Source organism: Emiliania huxleyi (assembly GCF_000372725.1).
Source record: "Emiliania huxleyi CCMP1516 unplaced genomic scaffold EMIHUscaffold_250, whole genome shotgun sequence".
NCBI classification, from domain to species: Eukaryota; Haptophyta; order Isochrysidales; family Noelaerhabdaceae; genus Emiliania; species Emiliania huxleyi.
The window spans coordinates 137,524-155,097 of record NW_005200169.1 but is presented as its reverse complement, the minus strand read 5'-3'; the positions used below and the strand labels follow the sequence as shown (position 1 = coordinate 155,097).

The 17,574-nt window shown below is 66.1% G+C and overlaps 6 protein-coding genes across 6 annotated transcripts; 3 read left to right on the top strand and 3 right to left on the bottom strand.

Annotated features, from left to right (window-relative positions):
• Positions 1–212: 212 nt before the first annotated feature.
• On the bottom strand, positions 213–1,419 carry NTD1 (putative 5'-nucleotidase; the record flags this gene model as incomplete). Its single annotated transcript, XM_005778029.1, has 5 exons — positions 213–278; positions 452–704; positions 782–954; positions 1,039–1,164; positions 1,231–1,419. 5 exons carry the CDS (start codon positions 1,417–1,419, stop codon positions 213–215), a joined length of 807 nt encoding a protein of 268 aa, XP_005778086.1.
• Positions 1,420–3,912: 2,493 nt separating this feature from the next.
• Positions 3,913–5,415, top strand: EMIHUDRAFT_443567 (hypothetical protein). Its single transcript, XM_005778028.1, has 6 exons — positions 3,913–4,295; positions 4,367–4,433; positions 4,502–4,621; positions 4,667–4,737; positions 4,933–4,998; positions 5,081–5,415. The coding sequence occupies exons 1-6, from the start codon at positions 3,966–3,968 to the stop codon at positions 5,351–5,353; spliced, it is 927 nt and encodes a 308-aa protein (XP_005778085.1). The 5' UTR covers positions 3,913–3,965; the 3' UTR covers positions 5,354–5,415.
• Positions 5,416–9,303: 3,888 nt separating this feature from the next.
• On the top strand, positions 9,304–9,675 carry EMIHUDRAFT_57959 (hypothetical protein; the record flags this gene model as incomplete). Its single annotated transcript, XM_005778027.1, has 1 exon — positions 9,304–9,675. A coding segment is annotated over one exon (372 nt), but the record flags the coding sequence as incomplete, so codon positions are not given.
• A 2,113-nt stretch (positions 9,676–11,788) lies between these two features.
• EMIHUDRAFT_237434 (hypothetical protein) lies at positions 11,789–14,301 on the top strand (the record flags this gene model as incomplete). Its single annotated transcript, XM_005778026.1, has 4 exons — positions 11,789–11,887; positions 13,788–13,906; positions 13,941–13,994; positions 14,256–14,301. 4 exons carry the CDS (start codon positions 11,789–11,791, stop codon positions 14,299–14,301), a joined length of 318 nt encoding a protein of 105 aa, XP_005778083.1.
• Positions 14,302–14,628: 327 nt separating this feature from the next.
• On the bottom strand, positions 14,629–14,835 carry EMIHUDRAFT_60143 (hypothetical protein; the record flags this gene model as incomplete). The annotated part of the gene is made up of 1 exon (XM_005778025.1): positions 14,629–14,835. A coding segment is annotated over one exon (207 nt), but the record flags the coding sequence as incomplete, so codon positions are not given.
• A 462-nt stretch (positions 14,836–15,297) lies between these two features.
• EMIHUDRAFT_73814 (hypothetical protein) lies at positions 15,298–16,179 on the bottom strand (the record flags this gene model as incomplete). Its single annotated transcript, XM_005778024.1, has 2 exons — positions 15,298–15,513; positions 15,646–16,179. Coding segments are annotated over 2 exons (750 nt in total), but the record flags the coding sequence as incomplete, so codon positions are not given.
• Between the last annotated feature and the right edge of the window lie 1,395 nt (positions 16,180–17,574).

Below are 17,574 nucleotides of genomic sequence, written 5' to 3'. Positions count from 1 at the left end.
TCGTCAACCGCCGCCAGCGAGCCTGCGTTGTGGACTCACCGCGACTGGGTGTAAAGAGAGATTACTCTTCACCGCGTCTGGGTGTGGCGTGAGTGTCTTTCGTGTCTTCTCGAGTGCTTAGGGGAGTGCGGGGATCTGTTGTCAGCATCTACTGTTGTCAGCATCTACTGTTGTCAGCATCTACTGTTGTCAGCATCTACTGTTGTCAGCATCTACGCCGGCGAGCCGTGGTCGCCGAGCACGAGGGCGTCGTAGGACTCGGCGTACTTTGCCGTCGCCTGCAGTGACAAGAGAGTGGTGGGGCCACCGAAATCGGCTCGGCGCCCTGGCGCAGCGGCCGTCACGTGCGCGCGTGGCGCGAGTTGGCCAATCTCGGCGATCTCTCGGCGATCTCTCGGCGATCTCTCGGCGATCTGCTCGCCTCTGGGCCGCGGGAGTTTGGGAAACCCACCGAGATGAGGTGGTCGTACGGCACCTCCGTGGCGGCGTCGATGTCTGTGATTGAGTCGCCGAGCACCAGCAGCGAGCGGCGCGCCGCGTGGTGCTTGAAGAAGGAGCCGGCGGCACGGTAGGCCGAGGCCTTGGTGAAGGAGGTGATGGGCGGGTCCGGCGCCACTGACTGAGGCGCGAGGTCGGCACCGTAGTTGAGCCGGTTCGAGCACACGGTGATGTTCTCCGTGAGGGCGTCGTGCTGGCGGAGGAACCTGTTCACAGCAACGAGGTGTGAAGAGACGCCGTTCACAGCTGTAGCCGGGCGTCGTGCTGGCGGAGGAAGAGGAACTCTTCAATCACGTCCGACAGCCCCGCGGAGACGATCAGCACCGGCACGTTCAGCAGCGCGAGGCGGTGCAGCAGCTTGAGCGCGCCGGGGCGGGGCACCATGCTCGACTGGCGCACCATCCGCGGGATGAGCGAGCGGGGCGGCTGGCCATACTTGACCATCAGCGCGTGCGCCTACGCTTTGGCCAAAGGCGTCTGAGGCGACGCCACGTCGAGGCGGCGCCGGCGGTGTCTGGGCGCCGTGTCCCACCACTGCACGCCGTCGGTGAGCGGGTTGGTCTGCCAGTCAAGCAGCGGCGCGAAGCCCTCGCGGAATTGCGCCGCCAGAAGGTCCGAGAAGCCGACGAGGTCGTGGCACTGCGTTGAGTCTCCCGTCGTGAGCGTCTGCACGAGGCGCGGAGGGGCGTGGGCGGGAGCCGGGAGCCGGGATATGACAGATATGCGTCGCACCGCGTCAAAGTCCGTGATGACCAACAGTTTGTCAAGCCGCGCGTCGCGGAGCAGCCCTTCGTGCTTCGCGCCAAAGGATTGCGTCGGCAGGAAGCTCGAGCTCAGGCGGCGCCGGCGGCGGATCGCGAGGTAGATGATGAGCAGGGAGGCGCCCGCCGCTGCAGCTGCTGTCATGCTGTGGGTGGGCATCGCTTAGTAAAAGTGTTGTTGACGTGGAACCCTGCGCGAGTTGCGGATACACCCTGGTCCCCCAGGTGTGAACGTCACGTGTGAACAGTCTCAGTAGCCACTGTGAGTCTCCCGTGACAGCCGTAGTGTCTGTGAGTAGCGGGGGAGCGAGTAGATAGCCGAACGGGGGTTTTTCCCCGACCTCCCCGAGGTCGGCCTGCGACCTCCGAGAGGTCTTGCGCCGCTGCACCCGCCGGGTTTTGCGAGCCCGGAAACGCTGAAAAGTAGGCTAGTAAGCGGGTGTTCTGTGTGGCTTGAGTAACGATCAAAGTTCTAAAACCGCCCGGAGGTGCTGTCACTCCGTAGAACGAACTAAGATCTAAGTAAACCTCACCGAGGTCGCCACTCAACCTCCCGGAGGTCATGGCAGAGCGTCGGGCGCCATGCGCCCGCTCGCCAGGGCCCGGCCCGGGGAGTGGCAGTCGCTCTTCTTGCGACCTGCGTCAAAGGCTGCAGAACACGCTGCATATCGCCGGTTCACGGGCGGCCAAGGCGATGGTTCACGCCTCGGGCCGGCGGCAGCTCACGCCCTACACAAGGTAAACTCCCAGTTCCGCAGGAACCGTCATCAATTTCTTTATCCATCGCGTGTGTGCGTATGCGTACTCACTCACACTTTCGCGTGGCTTCGCACAGCAGCTAAAACGAAAAAAAAAGCACACAACAGCTCGCACGCCGCCTTCTGTGGCGTCGCGCAGAACATCAACAACGCTGATCGCAACATGCGTGTCGCGCACTCATTCATGACCGGTCTCAAACCCCTGCGCGCGGGTCGGTGTTTTTCTTCCTCTTACCGCTGCATCATGTCAAACTGGTTCTTCTTCGTGTGTGCCATTAAACTGCTGATTGCCCTCCTTCTCATCTCTGCCACCACCGCGTATTTTCGCTGGCCATTCGTCGAGCGCCTCGCCAAGAGGGGGCTCGAACATGTTCTGACAAAGAAGCTTGGGACCCGGTGGTCGTGTGAGTCATTGCGGATCACGAGCACGTCGATCGTCTTCACAGGTTCTACATCGCCACCAATCACTCAGCCCTCTCGCCCGCCGCCGCTCTCACCGCCGCTCTCACCGCCGCTCACACCGCCGCTCACACCGCCGCCGCAGGCGTGCAGGTGGAAAATGGGCCGGGCGGGCCGTGGGAGGCTCCCTTTTCGCTTCGCATCCGCCGGCTACGCATCCAGTTTCGCCGCCTGGTCGGCTTCTGCTCGCTCCTGCCGCCGCTGACTGCGGGGCAGAACCGGCTCGGGCCGCTCGCCTTCACCTGGGGCTTTCGCATCAAGGAGCTCGAGGTGGCCACCATCGACGGCGTCGAGCTCTACCTGGAGGACGGCGCGGGCCCGCCGCACGAGGGCCGCCGAGGCGGCGGGGGCGGGGGCGGGGGCGGGGGCGGGGGCGGAGGAGCCTCTCCCGAGGAGGGAGGATTGCGCCGCGGCACGCTGCTCAAGCTGCCTCGGACCGGGTTCGGCCAGCCGTCGGCGCGGCTCGCCGTGCTCGAGCCGACGGCGCTCGTCTGGTTCACTGCCGGCTCGTCGGCGGGGAAGCCTCGAGGAGCAGCCTGCGAGGCTGCTGCTGCTCTCCTCCTCTGCGCAGTCTCTTCACAGGCCCAGGGCCGTGAGCAGGCACCTTCAAGCTGCTGCCCACCTCCTCCGTCGCGCGCGAGGACGACGTCGCTGCGCTCACCGCCGACCGGCGCGCCTCAAACTGGGGAGTCGCAAGCACAGACGCCGCCCCCGCGACGGCATCCGACGCGACGCCGCCGCCGCCGCCGGCGGCGCGACAGCACACGTGGGGCGAAGGCGCGCTCGTGTGCTGCCCCTCGCCGCGGGCGAGGAGCGCTCCACGGACGCCTCACGGACTTATGGGATTGACTGTGTGGGCAGGCGCCCCCTTCACCGTCATCACGGGCAAGGAGCGCCTCACGCTCATCGCGGGCTCGCGCGAGGAGAGAGACTCTTGGGTGGCGTCTGTCGAGGGTGCGATCGCGAGCCAGCAGGCAGACCAGCGCGACTGCGCGTGGGCGTCCAACAGCGAGTGGATCGAGCGGCTCTTTGCCGAGTGGGACGGTGAGATGACCCGAGATGGCCCTAGATTAACCGAGATGGCCCGAGACTACCCGAGATTACCCGAGATTACCCGAGAGTAGCTCGTTGCCGAGTGGGACGGCGACCCGCCCCACCGCCTTCTCCCTCCTCTCCTCCTCTCCTCTCCTCCTCTCCTCCTCTCCTCCTCTCCTCCTCTCCCCTCCTCCCCTCCTCTCCTCCTCTCCTCCTCTCCTCCTCTCCTCCTCTCCTCCTCTCCTCCTCTCCTCCTCTCCTCCTCTCCTCCTCTCCTCCTCTCCTCCTCTCCTCCTCTCCTCCTCTCCTCCTCTCCTCCTCTCCTCCCCTCCTCCCCTCCTCCCCTCCTCCCCTCCTCCCCTCCTCCCCTCCTCTTGACCCTCTTCACCCTCCCACCTCTGGCGCGGGGCCGCGGGTCGGCGGCGCGGCGGGTGGAGGCGCGCGCCACCGCCCTATGGCTCCAGGCGAGAGGACGCTGCAGCTTGTCTTGGCGCAGCGAAGGCGGCGCGAGTGGCGGCGGCGCTGGCGAGGGCAGTCGCTGGGCGGGCAAGCGTCAGCTCGCGACGAGCACGACGACCTCGGAGGCGGAGGCGGAGGAGGAGGAGGCGGAGGCGGAGGAGGAGGCGGAGGAGGCGGAGGAGGAGGCGGAGGAGGCGGGGGAGGCGGGGGAGGAGGCGGAGGAGGCGGTGGAGGAGGAGGCGGAGGCGGAGGCGGTGGCGGCGTGGGCGGCGGCGGCGTGGGCGGCGGCGGCGGAGGCAGTAGCGACGAGGAGGATTTTCCGGAGGCGTTCGACGAGGGATGGTGCGGTGTGGGGGCAGCCTAACCCTGACCCGAATCCTGCTCCTATAACCCTAGACGCTCGACGAGGACTGGTGCGGGGTGGGCGAGCCGGGCGCGCCTTCAGCAGAGGGCAGCAGCTCCGGCGCGGACAAGCCAGGCGGAAGCTAGCCACCCCGTCCCGTGCCTTGACGGGTGGAGGCGTGTGAGCAGGCGGTGCGTCTTTGCTGACGCGGCTCTCCGCGCAGCTGGCCGGCCTGTCTGCCAAGAACTCGGACCGGCTGCAGTTGCTGGCGCACCAGGGCATCCAATGGGTGGCGGAGAGACGACGAGGTGTGAACGGCGTCTCCCTGACCGCCCGCTGTGTGTGTCCACAAGGCACGCGGTGGGTCGAGAACACGATGGCGCGCCGCTCCGAGGAGAGGTTCCTCGACGGGGTAGAGTGGCAGGCGGCCCAATCTCGCAACCTCGGCTCAACCTCGGCTCAACGTCGGCTCAACGTCGTTCAAAGCTCGCAGGTGGGCTTGCTCCGCGTGTCGAGCCTGCGCGTCACTCTCAACAAGTCGCAGCACTTGGCATTCGGTCACGGCTCACGCGGGCGCCCCGAGCCCTCTCCCCGAAGCTTCTCGGAGCTTTCCCTCTAGGCCCTCGGTCCGGACGGGTGGGCGCTACGCAGCTTCGTCGGCTCCGAGAGCGAGCTCAAGGCGCAGGCGCGGCGCTATACACGGCCGACTCTTGCAGCCGACCCTTCGCACCCAAGGCGCCTCACCTTGCTGACATCCTCCGCCTTAGTTTCACGGCCTGGCGGCGTGCTTGCTGCGCGACTCCTCGGCCGCGCTCGCGACCGCAAAGGCGGCGGAGGTGGCGGCGGAGATGCGCAAGGGCGCCGAGGCGGTGGCCAAGGGCGCCGAGGCGGTCGCAAAAGGGGCGGAGGCGGTCGTGATCCGCGCAGAGGCGGTGGGGACTAGAGTGGGGATGGACCTGCTGAAGACGGCCGAGAAGGCGTCCGAGCAGCTGAGCGCGACGCGCTCTGCGGCGCTGGCGTGGTCCTGGCGCGGGCTGTAGGCGGGCCCGCCACACGCCGACTCTGTTCTTGGCGGTGCCAGGGTGTTTTATTTTCGGGAAAGCGGAAAGGATTTTTTGAAATTCGTTTGAAAGAAAAAGAAGGAAAGGGAGACAACCCCATATAAGGGGGAGGGATGGGAGCGAGAGGACGGCAGGCACGCCGCCACCACACAGCACACACAGGGATTTTCAGTGTATGTGGTTCTTACGAACATACCCGAGGGTGAACTGCTGACAAGGTTATTTTAAGGAGAGGAGAGTGTGCCTAGCCGTCGCCCACCCTTGGGCCTAGAGCTAGTCTTGGGCGTCTGCCTCTTGCTCTTCCTCCGCTTCGTGTGGTGCGTGAGTGTGTGAGTGAGTACACACACACACACACACACACACACACACACACACACACACACACACACACACACACACACACACACACACACACACACACACACACGCACACACGCACACACACACACACACACACACACTCCGCTTCTGCAGAAAGAAAGAAAACAGACAGCCCAAACGAGGGATAGGGGAGGAGGACAGGGTCCCCACCTGCACGAGCAGGATTTTGGAAGGACGATCAGGGGGACAGGCGTGGGCTCTCCTGCTCCTGACAAGGGACACGACAGGCTCGCAGCGCGATGCACGGTGGAATCCCAACTCCACTGGCGGTCTCTCATCTCAGTCTAGCGACCTTCCTCCGGCTTCTCACCGGCAGTCTCTCACTACCACGGGCACACTGACACAGGGGTGGCAGGGGCGGCGGCATGAGTCTCCCACATACTATGCGGGCCTCACTAGAGGTGCGGCCTGCGCGTGTCCTCGCCCTTGGGAAGGTCTTGAAGGGGGAGTTGAGGGGGGAGAGGAAGGGGCTGTGTGTCTGTGCATGCATGTGTGTGTGTGTGTGTGTGTGTGTGTGTGTGTGTGTGTGTGTGTGTGTGTGTGTGTGTGTGTGTGTGTGTGTGTGTGTGTGTGTGTGTGTGTGTGTGTGTGTGTGTGTGTGTGTGTGTGTGTGTGTGTGTGTGTGTGTGCGAGCCGCCCTGAAGTTTCTCGCCTAGAGGGATAATTCTTTTGCCATGTTCTTAACGGAGTCGCTTAGGCGGAGGGTGTGGTGTGCCTGTGATAGTGCTAGCACGCGCCAGTTCGCACCTGTGTCGAGCCTGTCTGCTGTGAGATACTGTTGTGGCCTAGCGCAGGTTGTGAGGATCACGATGCCGGCGTGAACACGACTAACTGACGGATCCGCTCCTGACAGTCGCACGCGCCGCGCTGCGGCGCGTGCGACTGTCTTTGTTTGAAGTTAAAAGTCGAATCAGAGCGCCGTCGGCGCTGATCTTCGTTTTCCTCCCACGGACCGCCCGCGTCCGGGTCTGCTCCGGGACGCACGCCGGCGAAGCACCATCAAGCTGCTGTACGGCCCCGGCATCGCCTTCCCAGGCTTAGCTAGACTGAGAGATATTGTGGACATGATTGGTTTCTACAATATATACACTGACACTGACCCTCTCAGAGCTCGTCCCGGTCCGTCACGGCCATCCTCGGCCTCCGGAGGGCCCCCGGCGCGGCGCGGTGCGGCGGCGTCACAAATCCGACGGCAGAGCACCGCGGGACGCGGTCGGGCGATCTGAGGCCCAACTAGGCGTATGCATTGCCCATCCAGGGCTATCACCTGGACCTATCAACAGGCGCCTGCGGCGCCGTGCTCAGGAGCTGCTGCTCCAACCTGTTCACACTTTCAAAAAGAGGAAGAAAACGGACAACCCAAGGGAGGGATGGGAGGACGACACGCCGCCACCACACAGGGATTTTAAGGAGAGGGGTGTGGTGCGCTAGCCGTCGCCCACCCTTGGGCGTCCGCCTCTTCCTATCTCTCTTCGCAGTCTCTCGCCGATTCTCGCTGCAACCTTCATGCCACCTCGCGGTCGTCCCACTCTCGTTGTTCTTTCCCGTGTCGCTTCTTCTTCTGTCGCGTCGCTCTCCTCTGCCTCGTTCTGCGACGCCGCCGCCGCCTGCCGGTCCCTTGTTCTCTCGGCTTCTTTCGCCTTTCGGCGCAGCTCCGCCCTCCTCGCTGCATATCCTGGCCCCTCGAGTCTATCGAGCTCTCCTCGAGCAAGGCCTGGGGTGTCGACGGGCCCCCGGGGGCGACGGGGGTGCTCTCCGGCCGCGGCGGCCGAAAACGGGGGTCGGTATATACGGTATTAATGAAGTGATGCACTTGATGCAAGGGTGCCATTGTGCTCTACTACAAAAGTTGTGTAAGATGACCAAGTCTCAGACGCTGGATCCTTAGCGGAGCTGAGTTCTGACGGTGTGAACACGAGCAACCGGAGTGACGACCGGGACCGGGCCGTACGCCGGGAGTGCCCCGACTAGCAGTGACGGGCGCGGACGAGCGAATGAGAGGTCGCTATCTGTGGAAGGTGTGTTGTTAGGGACTAGGACTGCCTATCTCTCACTGAAAGGGACCTCTCATTCGCTCGTCCGCACCCGTCACCGCTCACGGAGTGCTCCGCGTGCCGCACCGGCCGCCGCCGGCCGCCGGCCGCTCACGGCAACGGAACAGTCTTACTACTCCGCAACGTTGAGCTGGATCAAACTGAATAGTGCTCCTGAAAGCCCTCTCTCTGGGCTCTGCCACACAGTAGCAGCTCATGACGAGCAGCTGCTGTGACTGTATTTGTAGCCATTTTTAGGCTTCAACTGGTCCCAAAATAGTAGCAACACCTCATGAAAATCAGTCAAAAAAGCCCCAAAAAATCGGCGCCTGCGGCGGGCTACCTGGGGCTGCGCCCCAGACCCCCTTGACTGGGGGGACCCCCCGCGAGAGCACCCCCGTCGCCCCCGGGGGCCCGTCGACACCCCAGGGAGCAAGGACGAGTCTTCTGACGCCCACTGCGATCATTTGCCGCCCAGTCATGTCGTTGCTCAGGTCCACTCTCTCTTCGAACACTTGTGCCTTCACGGATGATGCCGGCGCTGGGGTCCCCTTCGGGTGCATCGTGACGGCTGACAACGGGATTTCCACTGGTTCGTCCTCCTCGGAGTCGCTTCCCCCTCTTCCTTCCGCTCGGCTCTACGTTCAGTACGTTCGGCGTGGCTCACCCTCCATGCCGTGAACAGGCGCTTTATCCACCCTATATTCTTCTCTCGTTCCTCTGCCCGTGCCTTGGTCTTGTCGTTGTTTCGCACCCATGTCTGTATGGCAATCGAGGCTGCCTTCCCCACTACCTGCCCACTACCTGTAGTTCACTCGTCACCTCCCCCGTGAGCTCCCCTCTCTTTCTTTCGGGTATGGGGTCCGTGAGTGCGGGCAGCGTGCATGCAATCACGGGCGCTATTTTGTCGTACTCCCCTTCGTCGAGCGCTCCGAATCTAGACCCCATTGCCTTTAAGGAGGCTGCCCTCGCGCGTCTCAGGAATGTGGCGGTGTCTTTTGAGTCCGGCGCCGCCCGTTCGACTATTGCTGTCGCCCTCGCCGTGTGTTTGTCGAGCTTCCGCATGAAGTGACGCGCCTCTTCCTTATTAGTTATTTCCAGCGCAGCTGCCTCTCGGTATGTGCGCTAGCGACGCCTGTGGTGGCTCGCTGTCTTCTTGTTTCCAGTCGTCCCAGTCTCTCAGTTCTCCGAGTCTCCTCCTTGCCTCGCGCGCCTCTTTTGTGGCCTCATCCCTTTGCACGCTCTGCATCCCCAGAACGCACTTTCGTACGGCACAGTCGCGCCATCGTTAAATTCTTTCGTGCCAGTCTGCTGTGAGAGGGGCTTGACTTCGTAGAATTCTTTTGCCATCTCCCAGAGGATATACACATGATCAACGGCGTCCCCACCGGCGGCGCCCCGCCGGCCAAGTCCGCCGCCTCCTGCTGCGGGCCGGACGAGCTTTCGCTCGACATCTCGCGCTGCGAGGTCCTCAACGCGTCGAACCCGGCGGCGCTTGCGGCCGTTCTGGGCGGCGGCGGAGAGCTGAGATCGGACTGCGATGAGCAGCTGCTGATCACCATCGCCTTCCCAAGCGCAGTCAAGCTCCACTCGATCGTGCTCGAGGGCCCCGGCTCAGCGCCCGACGAGATACGCCTGTTTCTGAACCGGACGGCGATGGGATTTGACGACGCCGAGGCGGAGGAGCCCCTGCAGGCGCTGCCGCTGGACGAGGCGCGCCGGTCGGGCGCGCCGCTCCTGCTCCAGTACGTCAAGTTCCAGAACGTCTCGACCCTTACGCTCTTTGCGCCTTCCAACCAGGAGGAGAGCGAGGTGACCACGCTCCACCGGCTGCGCTTCTTCGGCAGTGTCCACGACACCACAAACATGAAGGAGTTCAAGCGGGTCGGATGATCCTAAGCGCGCCGGTCCACCCCTCGTGGACCGGCGCGCGGACCCGCGCCCAGCCCTGGCGGAGCGCGGCCGCAAATTACCGCGGCCTCGCATCAGATGACGGCAGCCCTTGCACAAAACGGCCGAGCGCCGGTGCACTGCCCGAGGAACCCATCCGCCACACACCCGCCCTCTTCTCCCGCGCCCTTCTCCCCCCTTTCCTCTTGTGGGGGCTCTCTCCCTCGACGTGACTCGTCGTTTGTTCCCCTGTGCTACCGCGTTTCCCCCGGTGTATGTCTATGTTTTGTGTCGTTTGTGTCTCTCTCTCCCCGATTGCGCCGCGGTCTCTACGCCCACCGCTTCATGGTTCCCACACACAGATTCTTTTGTTTGTTGTTTTCGGTATACAAACTTATTGGAAATAAATCATCATTCCGCGTACACCGCGACGAGTTCTCTTGGTCCACGCAGTTCACCTTGAGGCGGACCATGGGCCCTGCGTCGACATCGACGGCTTGGGGCCGAGCCGGGACGACCGGAGCGCGGAGCCGGAGGCGGGAGGGACATGATCTCTCCGTGTGCGCACCATGAGCCTGAGCTTGACCCCATAGCCCCTGGCGATGCCACCAGCGAACGGGGCCGGAGAAGCCGAGGCGCTGCATGTAGACTCGCATTCCTGTCCGCGCATGAAACAATCTCGTCTTGAATGCGCATCATCTGCCCCTGAGAGCCAAGGATGCTGAAGGCGCCGCGATCGCCGTACGCGGCAGGCAGGGTGAAGGACGACCCCGCCAGCGGATGCTCGATCATGAATCTTGCAGCTTTACTCGATGCGTGCAGAAGCCGGGTGCGCGTGCCTGTGCCAGCGGCTGCGCCGGCGCTGTCGCGGACGCTGGAGGCGCCTCGGGAGGACGAAGAGCCGCAAAGACGTCGTCGATTACGCTCTGCATGAGACAATTTCGGTGGCTGCGCAATGTCTGCGCAGGCGGGGCGGCGTTGCAACGCGGGGCGGCCGCTGCTTGTGGCGCCGTACTTTTTCTTTGAGCTTAGCCTTCGATGTTATGAAACAACCCAAGGCGGACATGGCATATCGCTCTCGGGCCCACAGACATCCCGCACACTCGCCGCACACCCGCCGCCCCCGCGCGCGCCCCACCCCGGCCGGGAGAGAGGGGAGTGACAGTTTGGGACGGCAACAGAACGAGTATGTTGAGTCCTGGCTCAACAACGCAGAGAGAAATGAAAGCTGTCCGGCTCCCAAGTCCGGCTCACGCGCCCCGACTGACCGATCTACCGCACTGAACACTTCCGCCCCCTCGCTCCCAACCCATCCACTCCGCCCCGGGCCGCGCCGCGTGATCTCGGGCCGCGCGATCTCGGGCGATCTCGCGCTATCGCGCGCAATCCCGGAGCTCCACGCCACGTCACTTCACCCCACCCCACCTCACCCACCGCCGCGCCGCGCTATCTCGGGCGATCTCGGAGCGTCGCTCGCGCGGCGTCACACCTGCTCAAAAAAGGAAGGGCCTGGTTGGAGCCACGGGGCTCACGAGGACGTGCTCGCTCGGTTCTCGCCGCCTCGCCCTGCGCCACTTGGGCCGGTGAGGCGGCGCCCCGCGCGGCGCGTCCCTCGCCCCGTCACGCCGACCCCTGCGCGCACCGCTCATCTTCAGCCCTCTTGGGGTTACTCTTGCGCTCACGCAGGGGAACCCGGCGGTACTCCCTTCCCCCCACCTCCGACGGGTTAGGTCGGTTCTGCGCCCCTTGGCGCCTGTGCATGTCCCGCGTGCCCGCCTGCCAGGGCTGATGCCAAGGCCAAATCAACAACATGCCCGGCTGATGCCAGGGCCAAACCCACTGCCCGGCTGGTGCCAAGGCTCAATGAATCTCCTCTCCGTCTCTTCCCCCCCCCCACCCAGACAGGACTGATCCGCACGACACACGACGCACTCTCTCCTGCTATCCGACAGACGTTGCCTGACCGACACGGGACGCTCTGACAGGACACTACTGAGACGACTACCTCTACTGCCTACCCTACTACTACTCGACTGGCGGCGCTCGCGGCGCCACGCCACCCATCCTCGGCCACGCGTTGCGCTGGGTGATCTCCCAGTTGCGCCTCGCAATGATGGCCGAGTGCTGCTGCAGGAGGCGCTTGCGCTCGTTGCGCACTCGCCACTTCTCGCCGTCGGAGCGCGCCAGGGCGACCTTGGCGGCGAAGCCGGTGGTGAACCACTCCGCCGCCTCGCGGCCAATGCCGCCGCGTGTGCTCGCCGCCCACGTCATGAAGTCGTAGTTGTTGGCCGCGCACGCCGCGGCCTTGGCACTCCGCTTTTTCTTTTGCGCAAGGGCTGCCAGCCGGCGGTTCTCTCGCCCAAAGCGTGGCCAGCATTTTTGTTGTTTTCGGTCCCCTTCTTGTGCAGCTCACTCGCCGACCTCGCCGCTCACGACAAACGGAAACGCCTGCGTCGACGCCCTGGGGATGCCGGGAGCCGAACCCAGCTCTTGAGCCTGTCGAGCTCTTGGCGCGGTTTTTCACCAGGTCGTCGTATGCCAGGGCGAACGAAGGTTGGCTCAGCCGGGACCGCGTCCCGGCGCGGACGCGCTTCGACGGCGTCACAGGCTGCGCCGCTCGCGCTGCCGAAAAAGATCCAAGCAGCGGCGGTGGACGGCAAGGCGGGCGTGGTGCAGACGTGGCTCGCTGGGGACGGGCGGGTTGACGCGACATGCGTGCGTGGCGGTGTGAGTGGCTGTACGCTCCTGCTGATCGCCGCCACCAAAGGTCACAAGCAGCTGGTCGAGGTTCTGCTGAAGCGGGGCGCGAAGCCTGACGCGCAAAACAGCAACGGCGCGACGGCGCTGACTGCCGCCGCCTGCTCGGGCCACGTGCAGGTGGTCGAGACGCTTCTGATGCACGGTGCGGAGGTCAACCTGCAGGAGAGCGGCGGCTGCACCGCGCTGATGCTCGCTGCCCACCAAGGTTACAAGCGGGTGGTCGAGCTGCTGCTGCAACACGGCGCGGAGGACCTTCACGCGCTGATGTTGGCCGGCACCGGAGGTCACGAGCGCGTGGTCGACTTGCTTCTGCGGCACGGCGCAGAGGTCGACGTTCAGAACAGCGACGGATGCACTGCGCTCGCGGGCGCCGCCTTCTTCGGCCACCCTGTCGTCGTGCTCCAGTTGCTGCGGGCGGGCGCAGACATGACGCTGCGCACTACGGCGGGCAAGACGGCGCTGCAGATCGCCAAAGAGAAGGGCCACACCGAGTGCGTCGCCGCTGTCAAGACGTTTCTCGGCGAGGTGGCGGCGGAGAGGCGCGACGCGGCGGCGGTCGAGGCGGGCGGCGCGGGGGCAGGCAGCGATTCGGGCGGCAGCAGCGGGCCTGTTCCCGATGACATCGGCGCGGCGGGCGGCGCAGGGGCGGACGGCGATGCCGCCTTGGGCAAGGGGGCAGCGGCGACACCAACTGCCGCGTCCTTTTCTGGCGGTGTGGAGAGCGGAGCGGGCGAGGACACCGTCCCCGAGGAGGTCGTGGATGCGGCTGAGGAGGGCAATGAGGCGACGTTGCTGGCGTGGTCGACGGCGGCGGGCGGGTGGACGCGACTTTCACTGCGAAGGGTGAGAGCGGCTTTACGCTACTGATGGCTGCCGCCGCCTACGGCCACGAGCGGCTGGCCGTGGCGTTGCTTCAGCGTGGTGCTTCGGTCAACCTTCGGGACAGCGAAGGCCGCACTGCGCTGCTGCACGCCGCCCTCAGCGGCCACGAGCGGGTGACCGAGCTGCTGGTGCGGTGCGGGGCGGAGATCGACCAGCAAGCCTGCCGCGGCTATACCGCGCTGATGATCGCCGCTTTCGTGGACCGCCCCGCCGCTCTCCGCTGCCTGCTGCGGGCGGGCGCCGACACGAAGCTGCGCACGGTGGCTGGACGCACAGCGCTGCAGATTGCCAAGAAAGAGGGCAGCGCCGAGTGCGTGCGCGCTCTCGAGGAGCATGCGGCGGCCGAGGCGGCGGCCGAGGCGGCGGCGAATCAGGCGGCATGGGCTGCGGGGGCGGCGGAGAGGGCGGCGGAGCGGGCGGCGGCGGAGGCGGAGGCGGCGCGGCACGCCGAGGAGCTGCTGGCGGAGGTCGAGGCGGAGAAGCGCGGCAAGGGCAAGAAGGGCAAGAAGAAGAAGAAGGGCGGCGGGAGCGGCGGCGCTGGGCCGTCGCAGGAGCACGAGGCGGCGTCAGAGGCAGCTGCAGCCAAGTCCGCGAAGCGTGGACAGGGAGGGGTTGATCAGGCTTCTCGAGACGCTCCACGAGGAGCGGATTCGGTACGGCATCACGGCGGAGACGTCGGTCGCGGGGTTGGCGGAGGCGTTGGGAGAGGAGGCCGAGGCGGCGAGTGAGGGAAGCGAGGAGGAGGCGGCGGAGGCGGGTGAGGAGGCAGCCTGGGTGGCAGCGGAGGCGCGCCGGGAGGCGGAAGCCGAGGCGGACGCTCTGGCAGCGGCAGAGGAGGAGGCGGCCGCGGCTGCGGCGGCTGCGGCGGCGGCTGTGGCGGCGGCGGCGGAGGCGGCGGAGGCGGCAGAGGCGGCACTGGCTGCCGTCAAGGCGAGGCGCGCGTCAGCGGCCGCGGCGAGGGCCAAGGCGGAGGCGGCCTAGCCGCGCGCAAAAAGGACGCAGTGGGCAGTGGCGACCGGGCAGGGGGGGGGGGGGGCGAGGGGGGGATTCTCTGGGGTCTGCGCGGGTCGACTGAGACTCGTTTCACGTTTGTGACTCAGAGCTCGGCCTCGGGGCGTGTGCAGCGCGTACAGTGTGTCTCGTCTGCACGACGTGCTGTTTCTGTGGAGATACTGGCCGAGAGAAAAAGACGCGCTGCTGGACCAAGTGCTGCTGTGCCTGTGGTTACACGCCGTTGCGGAAAAAGAACATGTTACAACACTTACCGGCCCCTCACCCCCCGGCCACGAGAACGCGCGAAACCGCTCAATGCGCCTCTTGCCACTCTCGGATCTGCCGGCGCAGCGCGTGGTTTGGGAAGGTGTGCGTGTGCTGGAGCGCCTCGCCCGTCATCGGGCTCGTCGACTTGGCCGCGAGCCAGCGCTCGATCTGCTTCCGCTCGTAGGAATGGCCGTCCGCCGCCATCACCGGGTCGCTCATCACCTCGGTCGTGATTGGGCAGATGAAGTCGGCCGGCGGCGGCTCCTCCTCCCTCGGCGGCGCCTCCTCGGGCGGCTGCTCCTCCGCCACCCGCCTCTCCTCCTCCAGCCTCGCGCTCTCCTGGAGCGCCCCCGCCAGCTCCGCCTCCTCTGCCGCCGCCACCGCCTCCCCCTCCGCCGCCGCAAGCGCCTCCGCCTCCTCGCCTTCCGGCTGCGACGGCCCGGCGCCGCTCCCTCCGCCCCTGCCCTTCTTCTTCTTCTTCTTCTTCTTGGCCTTGCGCTCCTTGGCGCGCTGCTCCGCCTCCTTCTCCGCCTCCTCATCCGCCAGAAGCGCTTCCGCGTTCCGATCCGCCTCCGCCGCCGCCTCCGCCATCTCGGCCTCTCTTGCCGCCGCCTCCGCCGCCCTAGCCTGGGCGCGCATGCTCGCAGGCGAGAGGCGGACGACGGTGGTCGTGGGGTCGAAGGCATCGTCGCCGATCTCGGCGGTGGTTGGCACGGTGACGGAGGCGAGGGCGGAGCAGCCTTCGAAGGCGCAGCTGCCGATGGAGGTGAGGCCGGCCGGGAAGGTGACGGAGACGAGGGAGGAGCACCATTCGAAGGCGTCGTCTCCGATCGAGACGAGGCTGGCGGGGAGGGAGACGGAGACGAGGGAGTCGCAGCAGGAGAAGGCGCAGCTGGCGATGGTGGTGAGGCCCTCCGGCAAAGTGGCGTGCCCCTGCGCGTCGATTGGAGGCCGCACCGCCCAAAAGTTGATGGCCTGCACTGCTGCCTTAGCCTCGTCGTTGAGGGGGCAGTCGAAGAAGGCACCGTCGCAAATCGAGAGGCCATCGGGCAGCGGCAGCGCAACGGAGGCGAGGAAGGAGCAGCGCTCGAAGGCGCTGCCGCCGATGGAGACGAGGCCGGCGGGGAGGGTGACGGAGGAGAGGGCGGAGCAGTTGAAGAAGGCGGTATCGCCGATGGAGGTGAGGCTGGCAGGGAAGGTGACGGAGGCGAGGGCGGAGCAGTCGGAGAAGGCGCTGCTGGCGATGGTGGTGCCGCCCTCCGGCACAGTGGCATGCCCCCGTGCGTCGATTGAAGGCCGCACCGCCCAAAAGTTGATGGCCTGCACTGCTGCCTTAGCCTCGTCGTTGAGGGGGCAGTCGAAGAAGGCACCGTCGTCAATCGAGAGGCCATCGGGCAGCGGCAGCGTGACGGAGGCGAGGAAGGAGCAGCGCAAGAAGGCGTGCCAGCCGATCGAGGTGAGGCCGGCGGGGAGGGTGACGGAGGAGAGGGCGGAGCAGCCGCAGAAGGCGTGGGGGGAGATGGAGGTGAGGCTGCGTGGGAAGGCGACCGAGACGAGAGAGGTGCGGCCGCGGAAAGCCCCGCCCGGCAGGTGCGTCATGCCTTCGGTCAGCACCGCGTGCCCGTCGGTGACGACGACCTGCCAGCCGTCCACGTTCAAAGTCTCGGACCCGGGCGGCGGCGCGGCGTCGCTGGACGGCGGCGCTGTCGGCGTCGAGGTGGGCACCATCGTGCGGAAAAGAATTCAAAGCGGCCGGGCGTGCCAAGTGCTCCAAGTGCTCGCTTGTTTATGTATTTACGTGTGTGTCAAAACGCGGCCCCGCGCGCTGCCACACGTGTTCGGGGGGAGCTTCTGACGGTCCGGTCCTCCGGCGGCCGGGGTCGTGTGGTGCCTGGCGCTTCCGCCGGCCCTCAGTACAACGATAGGTAGGGCAGCCTACCCACCCGCACTCAACTCCAGCGCGTCATGGGAGGGGGGGGAACGCGCTCCGAACCCGGAAGGGTCCCCGGAAGAAAACCCGCATCAAGAAATCCTCGCGAAAGAGAGAGAGGGGGAGGGAGGGAGGGAGGGAGAGAGAGAGAGAGAGAGAGTCAGAGAGAGAGAGAGAGTCGCCCATCTCTCCTGGAGATGTCTGCGGAGGAACCCGGTGCCCGACGACGTGGAGGCTTCCAGCCACATCGAAAGTTTGTCGAGAAAAGAAAAATCCTCAGAAAAAGAAAAGCTCGGCCCAAGACGAGGATCAGGGCAGACGGGGCTCTGGTAAAGCTGAGGAGAGGGGCGTCCGCGATGATACCACGCTTCCACTCTCTACGACTCACCGCCCGTTGTGCTTCGTGCAGGTGCTTGCGAGGCTCGCCCCCCACCTCGTGGCATGGGTGGCCGCCGCGCGTCGGCTGGCAGATCCACCTCCTCCGCCCCAAGAGGCAGGTCAGGGGCGCAAGGCGCAGTTGCAGCTGGGTCCGAAGAGGGTGGTCAAGCTGGTGCCGATGCCGAGGCGCGCCACAAAGCCACCCCGCACAGCCCCCATCACCGCCGCCCTCCTCCCGCCCCCCCCGCCCCACCCCCTTCCCCTCAAACTGGGGACCCGCCGTGGGCGCACCCGCTCGCCCGCCAACCCGGACCGGCCTTCCTGATAGGCAAGCTCCTCGGAACGGCGGGGATCCACCGGAACCCCCGGCGCCGCGTCGTCCTCTTCCGCCGGTGGCGGCGGCCGCAGCCGCGGCTCAGGCAGCCGCAGCCGCAGCACTGCCCCACGCGTGCGGTCGCGGCTGCCAGGGCTGCCAGTGTCGTTTCCGGCTGAGGCAGTGGCTCGGCACAGCCGCGTCGAGGTGGGGCTCCGCGACGAGCCGGCGGGGCCGCAGCGGTGGTACGAGGCGGTCGTCCTGCAGGTCGGCAAGAACGACCGCGAGGGCCGCCTCCGCGTGCAGTATGCAGAGCCGGGCGACGACCCGCGCGAGGACTCTCAAAAGGTGCGCCCCCCCCCCCCCCCCCCTA